Raw genomic sequence first — 16,975 nt, forward strand, 5'->3', positions numbered from 1 at the left:
TGTTTGAAAGTGCCTCGACAGTCGGTACATAGTATCATTCTCATTCCTCGTTCGGACGGAGCTACATGAAGTATCCTGCAACGTCGTGGTCGCTCTAACAACATCGTTTACAGAATTGTCTGGCTTGACGTGTGAACCAGAGAACGGCATGCAGCTAGCAGAAATATAGTTTCATTGAACCCCAATAAACACAGGAGTAACATTCACTCTGTAAAAGGCCACTTTGCGTATGTTTACGGTCTCTAAAAATCTTATTGGCTCTGTATGGCTTTACGATTTTATTGTTACAAGGAGACATCGTGATCATTCTCATGTTTGAGGATATGTTGTTTGTTTAATGGTAAACCAACTGTGAAATTACGTAAAGAGAATGATTTGTAACAAGGCTTTTATTTCAATTGTCCAATGCTTTATCATTCAAAAAGTCCTTTTTGTCTATTTGTACCAGTGACACTTTTTAGGGATCTCAGGACTTCTGTGCCAAAGGCAAGATACACACTAAACATACTATCAGGATGCACACACACACTCACAGTCACACACGCACACGTACACACACACACACATGAAGACATACAAAAACATTCCCACAAAGAGAGGAGCGCCAAAAAGTAATGGCTAAGAAACAATGACACAGTGTATTCTCTTTTATATATACACATTTATTTACATACACCAATCTCTTTGAGCCTCTTTAGCTCATGAATAACATTGAAGTTTGGACACATTCATGAAGATTACAAAATGCATGTCCATAATGCAGGGTCTTGGGGGACATCAAACAGATTTTTTTTTTCTTAAAAAGAGACAACAGTTTCACAACAATTCTTCTGAATGACCACCACACAACGCACACTCACTTTCTCTCTCCCCCTTTTCACATTCAGTCACCTTGCAATGTTCTATTCCAAGCATGATAAGGGCTTCCACGTCCAAGTCTTTCTATCTGTTTATGATTTTCTTCCTACCCCCCCTCCCCCCCCCCCCCCCCCCCCTTCTCATTTACTTCCTCTCACACTGTCTCCCTATCTATCTCTATCTGTCTGAATCATTGTTTCTCCCTTTTTAATTGTCTGTTTTGCCTACCTGTCTGTCTTGTCTCTCTCTCTCTGCCCCCCCCCCCCCCCCCGCCTCTTTGCAAGAACAAAGTGTTCCTTCACAAATACTTTCGTCAGGAGTCATTGGCAAATACACCTCAGCAATGTGTTGATCTTATCAGAGTAACCTCTGCTTTTGGGATACAACTTTGCTGCTTTCTGCGGTCATTTGCAAAACCAGAGGTGTAACTGTATCCACTTGAGAGTATCAGGACTTGAACCTGCAACCTTCCAAATTCAGCTGTCGTTGTGTGATGTGTCATTGTTGTGTCAGGATGTGTGCAGCTTGCTGATGTCTTCATACTGTATGCCCTGCAACACTCGCCCCTTCAGCAACCCCTGCACACACACACACAAACAATGTTTGCTTGAGACTATGAACACAATCGACCGACTCCAGGAATAACTCTGCCTGGTATGTTTGGTTTGTGAAAAAGTGAATACTCTGGCTTTCAGTGAAGCAAGCTTTCTACACATGCTTCTTGTCCACTTGTTTCGCTAGTGACTGCCCAATAATGTCACGTGAGAAAGTTTGACTCACTGAAAGCATGAGTATTCACTATTTAACAACCCATACAAACCCGATAGAGTTATTTCCGATTAGAAAAACTCTAGAAATAACTCTGTCAGGTGTGTATGAGTTGTAAAAGAGTGAATATCCTTGGTTTGACTGTGAGGCAAGCTTTCTACACTTGCTCTTTGTCCAAGTGTTTCAGGTATACCTCTCGCTATTTAATGGCGTTAACAATGTCATGTGGACAAGTTTGACTCACTGAAAGCAAGAGTATTCACTCTTTCACAAACCATACAAACCCGACAGAGTTATTTCCGAACATTGTCCTTTGAGAAAGGATGAGTGAACTTTGCATTTGTACTGTGCACAGTTATTGCCACCCCATACAACCTCCTTCACTCTCTTTCACTTTGCACAGATTAATTAGACCAACTCTGGAAATAACTCTGTCAGATTTGCATGAGTTGTGAAAGAGTGAATACTCTCACATTACTGGTTTGTTTCTAAGAGCACATTTATAAGTTTATCTTGTTGTGCTCCTTTATTATAACATTCAATTACAGCTTTGTATTTATGCAACTGAATAAAAAACCGTTTAAACCAATACTCTTGCTTTTAGTGAGGCAAGCTTTGTACATGTGCATGTTTCAGACACACCCCTCACTAGTGACTGGCCTATAATGTCATGTGGGAAAGTTTTGACTCGCTGAAAGCAAGAGTATTCACTCTTTCACATCCCTGTTGATACCCTTGTCAACTTGTTTTTACCCACAACTTAAAACCACAACAAAATTGAACTTCATTGGCTAATGCTGCAGGCCAATGAAAGTTCTCATCTAAGACCTACAGTGTGTCTGCCCCCCAGCCTTCCCCTCAAACCACTCAAGCTTCCATCCCACCAAAAAGGGAGAAAATAAAGCTCACCTGGCTTAGCCTGATGGAACAGGAGAAGGTTTTTTCATCCAAACTTTCCAGCGTGGCCTCTTCCCCTCTGTAGGCTCCGTTCACCACCTTCACTGACTTGCCTGCAACAATAACAGAGACAGTTGGTGTTTTAACACTTATTAATTATTGGTGTGTGCCATCAGTTTATAGGAAAGTCTTACCCTATGTGGCCTTAGCATTTACGACCAACATCGCAGCGTGGCAGATGTAGCTCTAGTTTTTTGTTCTGGTACAGTGGTACTCCCCATGTAAGACCTCCCAAAATCTGACAAATTTAGGTCTTAAAAGGGGGGGGTCTTACATGGGGGGTGAGGTCAGGTCAGAAAAAGACAGTGAGAGAGAAAAAATCAGTGACAGGCTTTTTCTTGGATGAGTCTTCCTGTGATGTGTATGTTGCGTCGACGTGCATCACAAAACCAACTCCAAACGTGTTTGTTGAGGTCACCATAAATATATTTTCTTGCCTTCGAGTATTTGCGGTCACAATTTTCGCCGGTCTCCCATCGATTGACCACGTTTTCTTGGTCGCTGACGATCGATTGAATCTGAGTTTTTCCTACCTCAAACGACCGCGCGATCGAAATTGCCGTTTCGCCCTTACGGCTCCGTTTCACCACTTCCATCCTCTGTTCCAGAGTCAAAATTTTCCTCTTCTTTCCGCGCGATTGAGCGTTTGAAGTTGAAGGAGAGTTCGAAGCCATGGTCGAAGAAGAAGATCGTTGATGCTCGCGCGTGTGTTTGTTGATTTTTAGAAAGGAAGTGGACAAAGAAAAGGGCATGTTGGGATCGTAAAATTGTGAACGCCGGACATGCGCAATCGAGACCTAAACGCGTCGTCTGTTATATTTCCGGCCGAGTGATTTTTGCGATCTTTTTTCAGAGATTCAAGCAAAACGTTACGATTTTTTGTTAGGTTTTGATTTGAAAATGTCGTTACAAGGTCGCAAATTGTAACAACTAGTCGGTCGCAAATCGGGTTCTGGGGGGAGTCGGCCATGGGGGTGATTTATATAGCAAAACTAATCCGTCAGCAAGAATGAGGTCTGAGAAGGGAGAGGGTCTCTGATGGGGGGGTCGTTCGTCGGGAGTACCACTGTAACACTTTAAATTTAGCTCTGTGGCCTTCTACAATATGCAAACCCCCAAAAATGCTAATAACTTCTACTTGATCCCCTTTTCTTCTTCTTCTTCTTCTTCTGCGTTCGTGGGCTGAAACTCCCACGTACACTCGTGTTTTTTGCTCGAGTGGAATTTTACGTGTATGACCGTTTTTTACCCCGCCATTTAGGCACCCATACGCCGTTTTCGGAGGAAGCATGCTGGGTATTTTCGTGTTTCTATAATCCACCGAACTCTGACATGGATTACAGGATCTTTTTCGTGCGCACTTGGTCTTGTGCTTGCGTGTACACACGGGGCTGTTCGGACACCGAGGAGAGTCTGCACACAAAATTGACTCTGAGAAATAAATCTCTCGCCGAACGTGAGGACGAACTCACGCTGACAGCGGCCAACTGGATACAAATCCAGCGCGCTACCGACTGAGCTACGTCCCCGCCCCGATCCCCTTTTAAGACCTCTAAACATTTTAGAAAATCATGTCTTAAAGAGGAGGGAGTCTTAAGATGGGTGTAAATTTACAGGGGTTATGAACAGAAAATCTGAAAAGGCAAGGTATTAAAAATGGAGGAAGTCTTAAAAGGGGGGTTCTACTGTAGGTTCATACCAATGGCTGGAATGACCGTCTCCAGGTGAGTCTGGTCCACTTTGAGCACATCTCCACTGTCCAGCATTTTGACGATACCAGTGAAAAGATCCTTCACGTCCTGCAAACACACACAAATATGTCATCAGCAAGGCATGCTAGGGTAAATACACACCCATGTTCCTCTGCCTAATGTAACCTGTGTGTATGGTGTAGGTCCTATATTTATTTGACCAAAGAAAAAATATGCGAACACAGACACACACACTGACAAATCACAGTTCCAGTACTGAAGTGCATACACATACAAACACACACACATACCAGACCAGAACCCCAGTAACACTCCCCCCCCCCCCCCCCCCCCCCCCCTACTAATCTGCCCCTGGACTATTTACAGTCAAGATGCATGCGAACAAAACAAACCGCCTTACATTCTGTCAATTATCAGACATCCTGCATTAAAACCAGTCATAATAACACTCTCCAGAAGCTACCTTTAAATTTAGAGGACCGATTCGTTTATTTCATTTAAACATTTTTTAACAAGTTTTTCGATGCAAAGAACAGTGATCTTTGCTATATTGGAGAAATATCAATGGAGATCAGTTTTAGACTCAGAAACCGTCGCGGTTACCTTCGTGGTTGAAAATGACGTTAAACACCAAATAAAAGAAAGACTCAGAAAGACTTGAATTTAGGCAACAGCGCAAGTCACTGATGAGCGCGACCATAGACCTACATCTATGTCTCTGGTGCGACTGACCGTAGCGAGAGATCGGTTCGCAGGTCTGAGAGATTCTGTCGAAGTAGAGACCTCGGTCAAATAAACTCGATGCGAAGCAGGCTCATGTTTTGCCAAACATAATTTGGTGTTTTTGTTGTTTCCATGTTCATTTGTGTACTGCATTTTGTTAAACTAATGCTGCGTCTAACCTAGGGACACGTGCCGCGACGTGACTCGTGACTGACTAGCTTTGTTGTTGCACTGATCTCAATTCGATCACCAAAATATATGTGATTCGCTCTTCTTAGATTTCGCCAGACACCGCCACTTGACGTGATAGTTTTGCCGATATTTCTGTACAACTTTCGCTTTTTTGGTTGGCATTTCGTCCCCACAGAGATCGGCCTTACACTTCGGACCAATGTCAATCGCAAAACCGCGCGGAATCCGACAAATACCTTGCTGCGCACATGCGCAGACAAGGCTGTTCCGGTCACAGTCCTGGTGACTACCACAATTTTGACTTTGAATTTTCGCGCACGGAAAAGGTTCTCTAGACTATAACTTTCGGTAGATTTCCGTAATACCGGAATTACGACCCCAAATCCGTAATAATTCCGGACAATCCGGGAGGGTAAACAGGTCTGACACACACACACACACACACACACACACACACACACACACACACAAACACATACACAAACACATACACAAACAAACTCACTGACAAATAACATCAGTACAGTAGTGCATATCAAGATTCAAGCTTACAAATTGAAAAGTTACAAGGGCACACCATCAACGAAAGACACAAAAAAACACTTCAAACTATATCAAGCCATTTGACAGTGCACTGGAGACATTAGACTTGTTCCTTATCGCCATTACTGTCGTTGTTGTTGTAGTTGCGTCATTTTATTGCTACTGTCCAATTCTTATATATTTCAAAGTCTGTTATCCCTGCAAGACTTCAACAAATGCATTTCCAAATGCCATTTGTCACTTTACACATCAGAGACTAGTGGTACTTGGTACCTTAATACAATTCTTAAAATGCACAAAAAATGACAAGGACAACAGAGAAAGTACGCCTGCTTTGATTTTAAAAAGGCATAACGTACAACCATCAATCAATATGAGGCTTATATCGCGTGTATTCCGTGGGTACAGTTCTAAGCGCAGGGATTTTTATGATTATTTTTTTTTTATTTATGCAATTTAACAGATGAAAAAGCAATAGCAAGCAACCAAACAACATCAAAACAAGAAAAGAACCGTTTCCAGTACAAAGGGAAGTTACTGTGACCTAACCTTCACATATGCTTTCTTCTTGTAGTACTTGTCACCGAGTCTTTTGAAGACGACCTTGACGACGATATCTTTGCTCAGCCAGTGGTCCTTGCGATTTGTCCTCTCTTTCTTCCTCTCTTCAACCTGAACAAAAATCGAAAATGTCAAGAATAAATTTTCATTTAATTAATATACTTACCCAACTCACATATATACCATTAACTTCCGTTTGATGCTCAGACATTGAAGCACAGACCCTGATAACAGGGGGAGGTAACTCCCAAAACCTTGCAAATGAGCTTTATCTAGAGTCATAATAAAGTAATGACCTGAAATAGAAACGAAAACCTGTGGCTTCAGCTGTTTGCGTGCCGAAGTGATGTTGTACACGGAAAGGATTTCCGCAAGTTTTGAGTGTCCGTATCGCGCACTGACTCGACTGGAGATATAATTAGAGTAAACCAAACCCATGATAATTTTGGGAAAAGTCGTTATAAGTCCACGTATGGAGGGTCGTATGTCGTATCAGAGAGGGGGACGTAATACGGAGGTGAAAATACTAAGACAAAGAAAGAGAAAAAATCCGTCAGCGAAAAGTCGGTCGTATTATTGAGGGACCCGTAAAAGAGAGGTACCACTGTACTGTACTATTATTTAAAGTTACAATATTTCTCATTTGGCTTAACCATCTCAGAGCTGGCCTAAGGCTTTTGCATGGGATAAGACAATCCCTCTACTTGGCCACATACCAACAAGAAGGGCAAAGCCCATACGACTCGCATGCTTGACCTTTACATGACCTTGACCTTCAGCTAAACCTAGCAATGACATCATACACTAAGAACTGCTTTACACATTTTTCCTACCAAAATACATGTGACCTTGACCCAAGGTCAAGGTCATCCAAGGTCATGCAACACAAAGCTGTTAATTCAAGACATAGGAAGTACAATGGTGCTTATTGGCTCTTTCTACTATGAGATATGGTCACTTTTAGTGGTTCACTACCTTATTTTGGTCACATTTCATAAGGGTCAAAGTGACCTTGACCTTGATCATATGTGACCAAATGTGTCTCATGATGAAAGCATAACATGTGCCCCACAAAATTTTTAAGTTTGAAACAGTTATCTTCCATAGTTCAGGGTCAAGGTCACTTCAAAATATGTATACAATCCAACTTTGAAGAGCTCCTGTGACCTTGACCTTGAAGCAAGGTAAACCAAACTGGTATCAAAAGATGGGGCTTACTTTGCTCTATATATCATATATAGGTGAGGTATTCAATCTCAAAAACTTCAGAGAAAATGGGAAAAATGGGAAAAATAGCTGTTTTTTAGACAACATTTATGGCCCCTGCGACCTTGACCTTGAAGCAAGGTCAAGATGCTATGTATGTTTTTTGGGGCCTTGTCATCATACACCATCTTGCCAAATTTGGTACTGTTAGACTGAATAGTGTCCAAGAAATATCCAACGTTAAAGTTTTCCGGACGGACGGACGACTCGGGTGAGTACATAGACTCACTTTTGCTTCGCATGTGAGTCAAAAATCAACAAACTGACGGCTTGCTGTGGTGAGTTGGAATTTTTTTTTATTAATTAATTTTGTAAAAGCAACTACAGTGGCATTTGAAGAAATTAATTCATCAAACAATGTTAACAGTACACAGAGAGCACCCTGGCATGTTACCAAGTGGAGGGGTTATTGAAAGGTACTGAACTTGTCAAATCCAGGTGCACGGAGCCCCTGGGGCTTTTAGTCATACCTCAGGCAGCTATCCGTTAGAAGAACTACCAAGTTTCATTGACTTGCACCCAAAGAGTCAAGAACTGCGATTTGTTTACAAATTAATTTCGTACTCGGACCCGGCTGGTCTTGACCTATTTTTGGCTCACGTAAGTGTAGCCTATGCGATCGTAACTTTGTCTGTCTGTGCGTGCGTGCGTATGTGCGTATGTGCGTGCGTGCGTGCGTGTGTATGTCTGTGGTAGAAACTCTAACATTTGAAGACGTCACATTACATTGACGTCACATTATGACGTAAGAGGGTTAGACGTCACGCGAAGGAAGTACTGAAAGTCTCGGTCATTATTATTTTGAGTGGGCCGAGACTGACTAGTTGGCAGTCGTGTCCCTGTAAGTAGGCTACATGCAGACAGACAGATCTAGATCTAGTGTCTCGCTTTCTTGCACAGTTTCACCTATGCTCTTTCTGTGTGTGTGTGTGTGTGTGTGTGTGTGTGTGTGTGTGTGTGTGTGTGTGTGTGTGTGTGTGTGTGTGTGTGTGTGTGTGTGTGTGTGTGTGTGTGTGTGTGTATGTGTGACGGAGTGATTGAGTTTGTGTTACTGTTTGTCGATTTCTTACGTGAGCCTTGATGGCTTCGCCTCTTGTTGGATCTAAATTTAGATCAGGTAGATCACCACATCATGCACAAAAAGACACGTCACTAAAAGCAGACTATGTCAGACGTCATCATGAGTTTGTGTAAAACAAAATGGAGGCCGGAATCACTCAGTTGAATCGAACTCCGACCAAACACCAACGTAATAACTAGGTTAATTTATGCACTCGCGTGAACAAGAAACTGTCGAGCTTCACAGTTGTCGTCGTTGGGTAGTTTTGGGTTTGTTTTACTACCATAGGAGGATTTTTGAACTGTAAATGCACTCAGCTGCAACAAAAACGCAAAACGAAGGCTGTGAGCTGCACTGTGCCTTTAACTTGTTCAGGTCTTATCCCATGTAAAAGCCTGGCCAGAGCTGAGACGATGAGCCGAACCGTTTTCACAGAAAGAAGCCTAACAATTTCTTGATCAAAAGTACCCCACCTAAGCATTGCAACAGTTGGAGCTGGAGCAGCAAAAAGAGGTTGGGAGATGGGTCTGGGGGTAAGAAAATAATAACAAGACAACTTGTAAAGACAAGCACGCTACAAAATCAAAGTACCTTACCTCCATTATTTCATCCAGAGCCGACTTGGCCTTCCTCTTCTCTCCAACCTTCTTTTCTGACGATGACGATGAAGACGCTGATTTGTGTGAAGATTGCTTACTGGTTGAAGGCTCGCCTGGCTCTTTCATTGCTGGCTTTTTAAACAGGTTCTCCGAGACAGGTATTTTCCTGAAGCATAGAATGCATAGATACACAACGCACAAGCAATATGCCTCTACATGCAATAATATACGATGTTTGATGGGTTGTTGACAGACCAGCTTTTTTGTCGGTCCGAGGGGGAGCATATCGTCTTCTGTTTCATATTTATTGACCAAGGCCGAAGGCCGGGTTCAATAAATATGAAACAAAAGTCGATATGCCCCCCGAGGACCGACAAAAAAGCTGATCTGTCAACAAACCACCAAACATCGTTTTTGTCATGATTTTGGTAGTGAGAAAATAAGTGCACAATCAACCCAGGGAGCCATGCTTTGAAATCCGGTGCTGATAACCACATGAGTCCCGGTTTGATAACCACTGGCAATCAAAGCTGGCGTGTGAAAGTCCACCTTGCCATAATAAACAAGAGGCGAAGCCTTCAAGGCTCCCGTAAGAAATCGACAAACAGTAACACAAACTCATTCACTCCGTCACACATACACACACCAGGGGCGGACCTAGTTGTGGATAAGGGGGGGGTTTCCAAATTGGAGCAGGGGTCCAGGGGCCGCTGAGGCCCCGGTGGGGTCCATGGGCAAAGCCCTGGTGGGGGGTCTGGGGGGCAAAGCCCCCCAGATGCTGAAGGAATTTTATTTTTTTAGTTCAATCGGAGGCCTCTCGTGGAAGATAACAAGGTAAAAAATGGGGGGTGGGGGGGGGGGGGTGGGTTCCGGGCACCCAGGAACCCCCCCCTAGGTCCGCCCCTGCACACAGTAAGCATAGGTGACACGGTGCAAGAGTGGGAGACACTAGATCTAGTGTCAAGCTGGTTGTCTCCCTCATCTTCAGTCGTTTGGACTACTGCAACTCCCTTCTGGCTGGCCTCCCCGCCTCATCCATTCATGGCCTACAACGAGTCCAGAACGCCGCTGCCAGGCTGACGTTGAGGAAGACGAAGCGAGACCACATCACCCCCCTACTTCGCTCCTTGCACTGGCTCCCTGTCAACACCCGAATCTCCTACAAACTGTCCACTCTGGTCTACAAGTGTCTCAACGACTCTGCTCCCGAGTACCTTCAATCCTCCCTGGACCTGTACACCCAGCCCTCCGACCGTCCCCTTCGTTCTGCTGCTGACCCTCTCCGCCTCCACATCCCTCGCTCGAAACTCGCATCTGCTGGTCAGCGTGCATTTTCCTCTGCGGGCCCCTCCGTCTGGAACTCCCTGCCGCTTAAGCTTCGCCAGAGCCCCTCTCTTGACGCGTTCAAGAGTAGGTTGAAGACTCAGTTCTTCCCGTAGCTGGCTGCGACTTTCATGCTCGACGTGATGTGCTGTGCCCCAAAAGACATTCTTGTGCTGTGCTCTGTGAGAGGTGTTTTCTTTGTGCTTAATATTATTTTGTTTGACCTAGCTATTGATGTGTACATTGTTGTTAAACAGTTGTTTGTTTACCAGGGTTTGCTAGTGTGTGATAGGGTTCGTGTCCGTCTGAAGATGTTAGTTTCTTTGTTAGTCCTGTGTTGACAACTCTTCGACAAGCGCTTAGAACTGTACCCACGGAATACGCGCTATATAAGCTTCATATTGATTGATTGATATTGATCTGTCTGTCTGTAGCCTACTTACGGGGACACGACTGCCAGATCGACACTGTGCTTTCGACAGAGCTTCCTCGCGCACACACTGGAAACACGCTGTGCAGATCAACCTGTAAGAAATCTCCTTTGGTATCTTCTTTATCTATTTTTCTGGGGCTACGAAACCGAACAATGTGAAATCGTCTTCCCCGAAGCGGCGAACTGCAGCTGGGTGAGAACTGTATCTATACCACAATCCTTCACGCGATCTGACTTAACCTTGACCCCTGACCTGGTCTACATACCACACACGACACAAACCAGTCACCTGTTTTTACCACCCCCCCCCCCCCCCCCCCCCCCCCCATCACCCGTTTTCTTTGGATACACACTTTAACTACATACGTGCCCACAAAATGTTGATCATTGCTTCAATATTTTGAAGCTGTTGCTTGGATAATAACCGGCCAGGTAAAATTAGTATTTCGGTGTTCAGTCAAATGTTAAAGTTTCTATCACACACATACACACGCACAGACAGACAAAAGTTAGCATCGCATAGGCTACATTTACGTGAGCCAATAACGACATTTTCCTACATACCCATTAATGGAGACTAGATTCGTTTTAATCTGCGTTAGCAAACCCAACCCTGAAAGAGAGAGGAGACATACTTACTTTACAGTGGATTCCTCTTTCTTGGCAGCTGACATGCTGAATGTCACTGTGGAAAAGAAACATTCAAAACAGCATTTAATTACTTGGTGACAACATATTGACTTCTTATTCAGATACTTACAACACTAATAACATAATGTATAAATGTTTCCAATAGTCATTAACGTTTGATACAATGCAGAAAAAGTCCTGGGACTTACTCCCCCCCCCCCCCCCAAATAGTAATAACAACCTCTTTTCTTGATACTTGTCCAAGACTCAGTTGTATGGATTAAACCAAAAAAAGTGGAAAAGAACCACTGTTTCTGAATAAACCTGTTAAAAAACATGCTTCATATTTACAATCTTCTCAATACTTAAAAAGGGGGAGTCATATTTTTGTGTGTACAAAGTTTAAAGACTGTGTGAACCCAGGCTTTTGATGGAGATGGATCAGCCTTTACATTCAGCTTGTTTGTCATGCAAAAAACCCCACCTTTCTGCTCCTCATCCTCCCGTTGAAGTTCAGTGTACTCTGCAGTTGTGGGGGCTGTTTTTGACATCTCTGCTGCACGTTCAATCTGTTTCTGAATGAAATGTGATGTCCGTTCTTCATCATCCATGTCCATCTTTTCCTTAGCTTTTTGAGACTCTTGTTTCCTGATGGTTTCTGGGTCACGGTCAATGTACTGAACAAACCAGCCCTTTTCTGTGTAGTCCACCACGCACTTGCCTGAAAAGATTCATTTGAGAGACATCTTGTGATGTTTGTATCTCAGTGCCTTCCATTATGCATCAACACTAAATGGTTACCTCAGTGACTTAATTTTTGTATGCATCGATTCTAAATTCTTATCCCTGAGTGACTTGCTTTATGCATCGATTCTAAATTCTTATCCCTGAGTGACTTGCTTTATGCATCAATTCTAAATTTTAACTCAGTGACTTGTTGTATGCATCAATTCTAAATTTTAACACAATGACTTGCGTTATGCATCAATTTTAAATTTTAAATCAGTGACTTGCTCTCTGCATCAACACAAACTTGTTACCTCATTGACTTGCTGATTATGCTTCAATGATAAATTCATTTCCTTCAAGTTCAAAAGTACACTAAACAACATAATTTTGACCATGACATAGATTCATTGGTCATGATTTTGTCAGTGTTTGTGATATACTGATAACATTAATAACAAGAAATATCAAGTATTTTACTGTTTAGCAAATGAAAACACAGGAAAACAAAGTGCTAACTGGTCATGCAGTCATGTATTTCTTTTCAATTCTATAACATGTTAATTGCTTTTCCTTTTGAACTAAAATTGTCACTGTTATATATATATATATATAACAAATTCAAGGAAAAGAAAAGCCAAACAAAGAATGTCAAGTATAAAATATATATATATATATATATATTGCAACTCACCAAATGACCAGTTTTTGTGGGATAAATCTTTTTCCCTTGTCTTTAAAGTTAACGGCATTTTACAAAACATTTACCAGGATACCTGGGTTGTTTTTTACATTTAGTCAAGTTTATAACTGAGGTTGAACAATTCGCTTCATGACGAGACAAGTATAAATGCCATTCACCCAAACTGAAAACTTCGCTGCCGTCTGCTCGCGTTGTAAGGATTAACTGTTCTCTTCTCCTCCCCTTGTTGCATCCTAGTTCTTCAGTTGTTTCTAGTTTTCCGTTGATGTTGTGTTTTGGTCTTCTTCATAAGTAGCAGACCTGGGAACCCCTGTTTTGCACTTTGAGTATTCTCAAACAAACTTGGTGTAATTTCAAAAAAAATGAGCGTACTCCACACAGCGTTTGCACATCCATGATTAAAACATGCCTCATGCGCGTCCGTCACACCGTTAATTAAGTTTACCTATACATTTAAAACAAATGCTTTTTTCAATTTTTACTGACACAAACTGTACCGTATTTGACGGACTACAAGCCGCGACTTTAAAAAAAAAAATCTCATTGCGGCTTATAAAAAGATGCGGCTAAAACGTTACCTAAACTTGAATAGCATTCACCTAATGGAAGTCGCCGCGGATTTTCATTTCGCTCGATTAGCAGTACTTTATTAGCTCTCTACTCAAGACTCGGCGCTTTTCTCTTTCTTTCGCGAATCTTCATTTGTCAACAAGTCGTCGTGACAAGCGTACAGAAAAACACCGGATGTATCAGGATTTCGCGCGCGCGCGATTTAGTTTTTTTGTGTCTCGCGATAGTTGGAGGAGCGAAAGCCGCCATGTTGTGTTTTCGTCTGTTCGAAATGTGCGCAAAAGTTGTAAATCATCCCCAAAAAGCTTATTCCGGGCGGGACAACATGTGTGTGTGTGATATTTTTTTTCAAACTTTTTCACTTTTCTTCTTTGTTTCACTTGTTTATTCTCGGAGCCGATTTCGCCAAATACCGTACTTTCGTTTGCCTGGTTGTTTTGATTGATTGACACGAACCGATTATATTTTTTTCGACGGCGGCTAATATAGTGACGTAATCATGTGCCAAAATACTGGATCGGCTTCAGGATGGGCTTGTGAAGAAAAGTAGTCTAGGAATCTTTGCTCGTCGTATTTTTTTCCCACTGACCGTACTGTGCGTATTCTCGACAATCATGCGTACAAAATACGGCGAAATCGTATGGGTTCCCAGGTCTGAAGTAGTCTTGTTCAAAATTAAAAAAACTCAAACTTCTTTTTGTTGTATACGAATGAACTAATAAAAAGCTGTTTAACAGCTGTGTTGTCAAATCGAGTTTTTTTCCAAAGTCAGTGTGGCGCCTGCGCAAAACTAATGCGCATAAGAAACGGCGTCTGCTATCAAAACCTGAGATCAACGCATCGACACAAAAACTGTCATTTTGTAAGTTTGGAACAACAAATCAAGGTCAGAACAGCCATATAATCGCTATTGTATTTTCAGCGTAGCAATAGGGTCCGATATTTAGACTCGAACAAGTATAATGCGACTCGTCTTCGACTCGTCGGCATTATACTTGTCTCGTCAAAATATCGGACCCTATTGCTATGCTGAAAACACAATAGCTGTTAATGATATGTTTGGATTAAAAACACCCTCAGAAAGTTAAAACGAAGAGAGGTACAGAAAAGCGTGCTATCCTTCTCAGCGCGACTACTACCCCGCTCTTCTTGTCAATTTCACTGCCTTTGCCACGAGCGGTGGACTGACGATGCTATGAGAATATAAGGTCTTGCTGAAAAATTGCATTGCGTTCAGTTTCATTCTGTGAGTTCGACAGCTTGACTAAATGTTGTATTTTCGCCTTATGCGACCTGTTTCTTTCTCACCTTCCCTCCCAAGCCACTTGACAAACTCAGTGAGCGTTTCCCACATGGTGGAGTTCATGTGGACATGGTCGCGGATAGCGATGTATTCCTGGTACACAATGTTGGAGTGGACACGCTTGGTGCCGAATCGACGCTTCATCAACTCACAGTAACCCTCCTCAAATTCCCTGGAGGAGAATAACATTAACAGACATGAATTATCACATACTACATGAACAAGTACCAAACATTTACAAGAAGTCAAACAAATCTACTGACTGATAAATATGCTTATAAACTTAAGCATCTGGCATTTTGTAAAGGAAAAAAAAGTAACTATCACTATCAGTTGAAATGGAGCAATTATACCATGTCCATGATTGGCATTGAAATAGTTCTCACCAAGACTCAGTATAGCAGTAACACGAATAGCTGCCCGCATGAACCAGATATATGTGCACATGCTTATGTTGTTACATGTACTTGTACCCCCCCCCCCTCCACAGCCTTTCCAAGAAAGACAGAAATAAAGAGAAAAACAAATAACGTTAAAAAAAGAAACTTACGAAAGACCAGATCAAAGATGCTCAAACCATTATAACTTAAAAATAAAAGTAACTATGCTATCCAACAACATGTGAAGTAGCCATTATTTATAGAACTGTCTGTCTTTGGTGTCAAAACTCAAAGTCAAAGGTAAATCAAAACTTGACTAAATGTAAAAAAGAGAATACATTATATTATGTAGTGCTGACTCACTTGGAAAAGCTGTCAACATATTCATCAGGATTTTCAGCAAACAGCAGGAGTTGCCTTTGATGTGACTCTGACATCATGTGACACTTGAATCCATTCTGCAAAGACAAAAGCAATAATAAATCCCCTAGAGTCGTTATGTAACAATTCACAATTTAACTTCAGTCTGGCAAAAAGTGACTCAGTACTTCATGTAATACAAAGGTCACACACACACAGACACATGTATACATGTATACATGCAGTGATGTACACTCACAAGTCACACAGACACACATACTAACGCGAGCGCACGCACACACACACAAATAGAGCAGAGATGTGGAAATCCAGTCACTTAACCTATAATTCAAACGTAATGTAAGACGGAATCAACTCATCAAATTCAGCATTCACCAGAATTAATGCAGTGGAATTGATGTCACATGTAAAAGAGTGAATATATTTATTACTGGAGACAGAAGACTTCAAATACAAAATTAAAAAAGGCAGTTCGATGTGAACAGTGATATTACCAGAATGTATCATTGTAAATAATAACATGCAAAAGTAGAATTAACATGTCTTATCTTACTTGTGATGCTATATCTTACTCTTGGAGGAAAATGAGGCAACATAGATTCATCATTTAGCGCTGTGAGAATTTCCCCAGCACACTACATCAATGGATCTCAAAATGTTCACTCTTTTACATGTGACATCAATTCCACTGGATTAATTCTGGTGGTGAATGCTGAATTTGATGAATGGATTCCGTCTTACATTACGTTTGAATTATAGGTTAAGCGAATGGATTGCCACCGTTGAGGAGTGACAAAAAGAGCATAAGACAAAATGAGAATAAACCTGTTACAAAAAAAAAAGCCTTAAAAACATAAAAGACAAAATTACAAACACAAGTGAAAAAAGAACAACAAGAAGAGCACATACAGAAAAAGAAGAAGTAGAAAAAAGAGAAGGAGGAGGGAAATAAGAAAAAGGATTGTTTGTTTACCTCGTCTCGACATTGTTTTTGACACATTTGGCAGTACCATCGCAGCTTCTGCATGCCTTTCGCTTTGATACGGTTGGCTATCGCCTTGGGAGTGAGAAATCCAGGCTTATCTTTACCCATGATCGCCTTTTGTTCTCAGGGCAGACGCCACAAATCTTTTGAAAGGGTGTATCTGGTAAAGAAATCTTTTTGTAGAGTTGATCCGACAAACGGCTGACTGACAGAACCCGGAACTTTGATGAGAGTTGTCTTTCCTATTAGCCTTATTACACTAAACTGGCATCTTACTACACAGACTCTGAAATTGAGAGGAC

The 16,975-nt window shown here is 41.9% G+C and overlaps 1 protein-coding gene across 1 annotated transcript; it reads right to left on the reverse strand.

Moving 5' to 3' along the window:
• Nucleotides 1-641: 641 nt before the first annotated feature.
• LOC138965116 (DNA/RNA-binding protein KIN17-like) lies at nucleotides 642-16,918 on the reverse strand. Its single transcript, XM_070337246.1, has 10 exons — nucleotides 16,662-16,918; nucleotides 15,671-15,765; nucleotides 14,933-15,099; nucleotides 12,110-12,346; nucleotides 11,635-11,680; nucleotides 9,237-9,405; nucleotides 6,303-6,425; nucleotides 4,283-4,382; nucleotides 2,536-2,636; nucleotides 642-1,436 (listed from the first exon to the last, which is right to left on the reverse strand). The coding sequence occupies exons 1-10, from the start codon at nucleotides 16,779-16,781 to the stop codon at nucleotides 1,368-1,370; spliced, it is 1,227 nt and encodes a 408-aa protein (XP_070193347.1). The 5' UTR covers nucleotides 16,782-16,918; the 3' UTR covers nucleotides 642-1,367.
• Between the last annotated feature and the right edge of the window lie 57 nt (nucleotides 16,919-16,975).

This window comes from Littorina saxatilis, linkage group LG4, assembly GCF_037325665.1.
Source record: "Littorina saxatilis isolate snail1 linkage group LG4, US_GU_Lsax_2.0, whole genome shotgun sequence".
Classification (NCBI taxonomy): Eukaryota; Metazoa; Mollusca; class Gastropoda; order Littorinimorpha; family Littorinidae; genus Littorina; species Littorina saxatilis.